The sequence below is a fragment of the Phaseolus vulgaris genome, chromosome 3 (genome assembly GCF_000499845.2).
Source record: "Phaseolus vulgaris cultivar G19833 chromosome 3, P. vulgaris v2.0, whole genome shotgun sequence".
Classification (NCBI taxonomy): domain Eukaryota; kingdom Viridiplantae; phylum Streptophyta; class Magnoliopsida; order Fabales; family Fabaceae; genus Phaseolus; species Phaseolus vulgaris.
Window position 1 is genome coordinate 27,997,182 of NC_023757.2, and position 3,924 is coordinate 28,001,105.

General features: G+C 29.9%; 1 protein-coding gene across 1 annotated transcript; it reads left to right on the forward strand.

Moving 5' to 3' along the window:
- The first annotated feature begins 2,432 nt into the window (after window positions 1–2,432).
- Window positions 2,433–3,440, forward strand: LOC137806982 (pathogenesis-related protein 2-like). Its single transcript, XM_068607387.1, has 2 exons — window positions 2,433–2,906; window positions 3,010–3,440. Exons 1-2 carry the CDS (start codon window positions 2,726–2,728, stop codon window positions 3,294–3,296), a joined length of 468 nt encoding a protein of 155 aa, XP_068463488.1. The 5' UTR covers window positions 2,433–2,725; the 3' UTR covers window positions 3,297–3,440.
- The last annotated feature ends 484 nt before the right edge of the window (window positions 3,441–3,924 follow it).

Genomic DNA, 3,924 nt, shown 5'->3' on the forward strand with positions numbered 1-3,924 from the left:
GACCAAGATGGCAGCAGCGACAACCTGTACACCTTCAAGATTGCGAAGTAAATCTTGATGATGAAGTTGATGACAATGGAGATTTAGTTCACTTTGCTTTTCTTGCAGAATCAGAACCTGTGAGACTTGTAGATGCCATTCAACACCCCAAATGGAAAGAGGTTATGAATGAGGAATTTATGGCGATTGAGAAAAACAATACATGGCAGCTCACTGATCTTCCAAAAGGACACAAAGCAATTGATTTTGGTCTATTTTACTCTTCATCTAAGAAGATTGAGATCCTTGGATACCCAGACAGTGATTCGGGTGGAGATCCAAACGAGAGGAAGAGCACTAGTGGTAATTGTTTTATGATCGGAAAGACTGCTTGCTTATGATCATCAAAGAAACAGTCAATTGTTGCATTATCTATTTGTCTATTTGTGAAGTTGAGTATGTAGCAGTAGCAACAAGTACTTGTCAATCAGTTTGGTTTAGCAATATCATGACTCAAATTGGTTTTAATCTAGATGTTCCAATTAAGGTTTATGTTGACAATGTCTCTGCAATTAATCTTGCAAAATATCTGGTTTTTCATCAAAAAAGTAAACACATTGATATTCGATATCACTTCCTGCGAGACCAAGTTGGGAAGAATATGATCAAATTGGAATATTGCAGATCAGAATATCATATTGCAGATATTTTCACTAAGCCATTGGAGATCGATGCTTTCATTAAGTTAAGATATCTGTTGGGCATGAAGGTTGTTCCAAATCAGAATTAAGGGAGAATGTTGGTTATTAATTCAGATTTTATTATTAATAATTTTGATTTTATTATCCTTAAACTATTTTACCGTTATTATTGCATTAATGATCAATTTACAGGGTTGTTAGTATTCGTATTTTATAGCTTCCAGTAATTGTAACAGTTCAACAGATTTGCAATTTAGTGCAATTACGTTCAATCAGTTTTCACAACTTTTTGTCTTCCGTTATTTTCCTTCAATTAGTTCCTACACTGTATGCATTGTATGTGCATCATCAAATAGGAACCGTGGACGTAGGTCTTTGCTTGGCTCAAGACAAGCGTCATTCAGTCTGAAATCTGCGACTTACTTATTTTCACTATGTTAGATTACTATTTTCTATGAAAAAATATCCGTGAAAAATTGCGGAAGATGTTTAGGAATAGAACTTCAGAGTTACAAAAATTTGTTATTTAAGTTTTAAGTTTAAATTATAGCTCATCAGATGTGTGAGAGTAATTGAAGTTTATTTGAAATGGCAATTCAAGTTCTGAGTTTATTTAAGATTTTTAATTTTCTTAATTTGTTTTTGTAGATTTACTAAAATTTTATATTTAATTATAGTTTCATAAAAAATTAAAAATTGTTTGCACCAGAAGTATCAAGTAGTTACAAAAAAATTATCAATATTAGTTGTGGGGTCGTTTTTAAAATAATAATAAAAGCTATTAAACCATCAAATCATATGAATGTAATAAAAAACCATCAGATCACTTGTAAACGCGTAATAAAAATTAAATAAACAACGTGATAGAAAATATTAGTGAAAACTATTTTATAAATATGAGGAATAAATTTTAAAAATATTAGATAGGGATTTTAGAATAATAATTTAAAATAAAAATATTTATTGAAAATATGTACGGTATAAAATTATGAAAACAATTTAGTATAATTATATTTAATACTACTTTTCTGTAATGGTACTTTCTGGAAACAGGTTATTAAAAATTCTCCAATTTCTCTTTGAACAGCTACAAGACATTTCTTATATAAAAGAAACAGCATCTAGAAAACGTCTAATAAAAGCATCACACTCATTCCGTCAAAGGATAATTTGAGTGCCATTTTATTAATTACATAAACCATGTCAATATATTATTAATGGTAGGACATGAAGACTGAAAACTATTATTCCAATTGTATAAAGAATAAAATATTATTTTTAGAGAAAAATAAAAATTTAATATATAATTTATATCTTAAAAAAATTATTATAAATTAAAAAAAGGATTATTTTAAGTAAGCCATAAACTAAAATAATTATTATTATATAATACAAAATTAAGAGTGTGTTACAATAGCATATATCCTATTTTTTTAAAACTTTACTTACACCTACCTCTGTTTTTTTCATTAAAAGTATACATATAATGTTTTTAAAATTTTAAGGAGATGTAAATATATATAAAAATAGATAATAATGTAATGTATTAAAGAAATTACATGAAATTTAAAGAAAACGAAATTTCTATAATGTAAGAAAACATGAGAGAAAACATGAGAGAGTATTAACATAATTCCCTGCCAAATTACCGATTTCCACAAATACAGCAAACAGTCGCAATCGTTGATCGTTGAAACTGACGTGTTCTTTGATTTTGAAAGTTTTTAGTCACAAAATTTGACAAACACAAAAGGATAAAAGTGATAATAGAAAAAATAAGAAAGAATGATACACGATGACATACTGCCTCTGAAGAAGATTGTTTATTCAGAGAGAGATAATGGTGGTAAACAAAGAACCGCCACGAATAGCCTAACAACCTTGTTTCAGCAGTGAGAAGCTTCAAACTTTGATGTCTTATGCTACCAAATGCTATGAGCTATGCATTCTGCTTATAAATAGAGGTCAGTCCTCTGCCAAATACACACACTCCTTGATATTATATATTCTTCCATTCCATTCCATCTCATTAGATTCCATTCATCATGGCTGTTTTCACCTTCGAAGACCAAACCACTTCTCCCGTGGCTCCAGCTACCCTTTACAAAGCTCTTGTGAAGGACGCCGATAACATCGTCCCAAAGGCCGTTGATTCCTTCAAGAGTGTTGAAATCGTTGAGGGCAACGGTGGCCCCGGAACCATCAAGAAGATCTCTTTCCTCGAGGGTACCATTTCATTCATCTTCTATATATTTTGTGTATGTGCATTGCATTGACAGAACAACATATAAAATAAACTAACTGTGAATTGTGAATTGTGAATGGACAGATGGGGAGACAAAGTTTGTGTTGCACAAAATAGAAGGAATAGATGAGGCAAACTTGGGATACAGCTACAGCATAGTTGGAGGTGCTGCCTTGCCAGAGACTGCAGAGAAGATCACAATCGACTCCAAACTCAGTGATGGGCCCAACGGAGGATCAGTTGTAAAGTTGAGTATAAAATACCACAGCAAAGGAGATGCTCCACCCAATGAAGATGAGCTCAAAACTGGCAAAGCCAAGAGTGATGCTCTTTTCAAGGTCATCGAGGCTTACCTTTTGGCCAATGCTTGAATTATTACCAACGTCTTCTTTATCTTATAAACGTAACACTGTCTTTCCTTTCTTATTTTTATTTTCTCCTGTTGGGAAACATTTCCCATATCCTTGTATCTCACTTCATCAATAAATTATAATAAATCAAAGCAAATTTTATAACTTTTCTTATGTTAATTGGGAGTTTAATTCTGTTATAAACTTAAGAGATAAAAAAAAGAAAGGAAAAAAATATAAGAATGAATATCTCTTCTATTATTTTATTTAAAATCAAAACTATTTTATTTAAAATCAAAACAATAGTATGAATATATGCAAACATTACACTCATTAAAGGTTTAACTAAAGAGAGAAAGAATTTTTGTAGTAAAAAATTAGAAAAAACACCATTAATATTAACATTCTTATAGTAATTCAATATTCTTTTAGTACCTTAAATTAAAATATTGCATAAATAGTTTCCATAATAAAAGAAATATGTGTTTGACCCCTAACATGAAAAAAATTTATCCAGTCAATCACTATCATAGATAATAAATAATATTATTTTTAAATCCAAATCAGATTAAAAACTATTATGTGAAAATTGTACAAATTATATTTTTTTATTTAAATTTAGACTAGCTAAATTCGTGATTAGATTTTA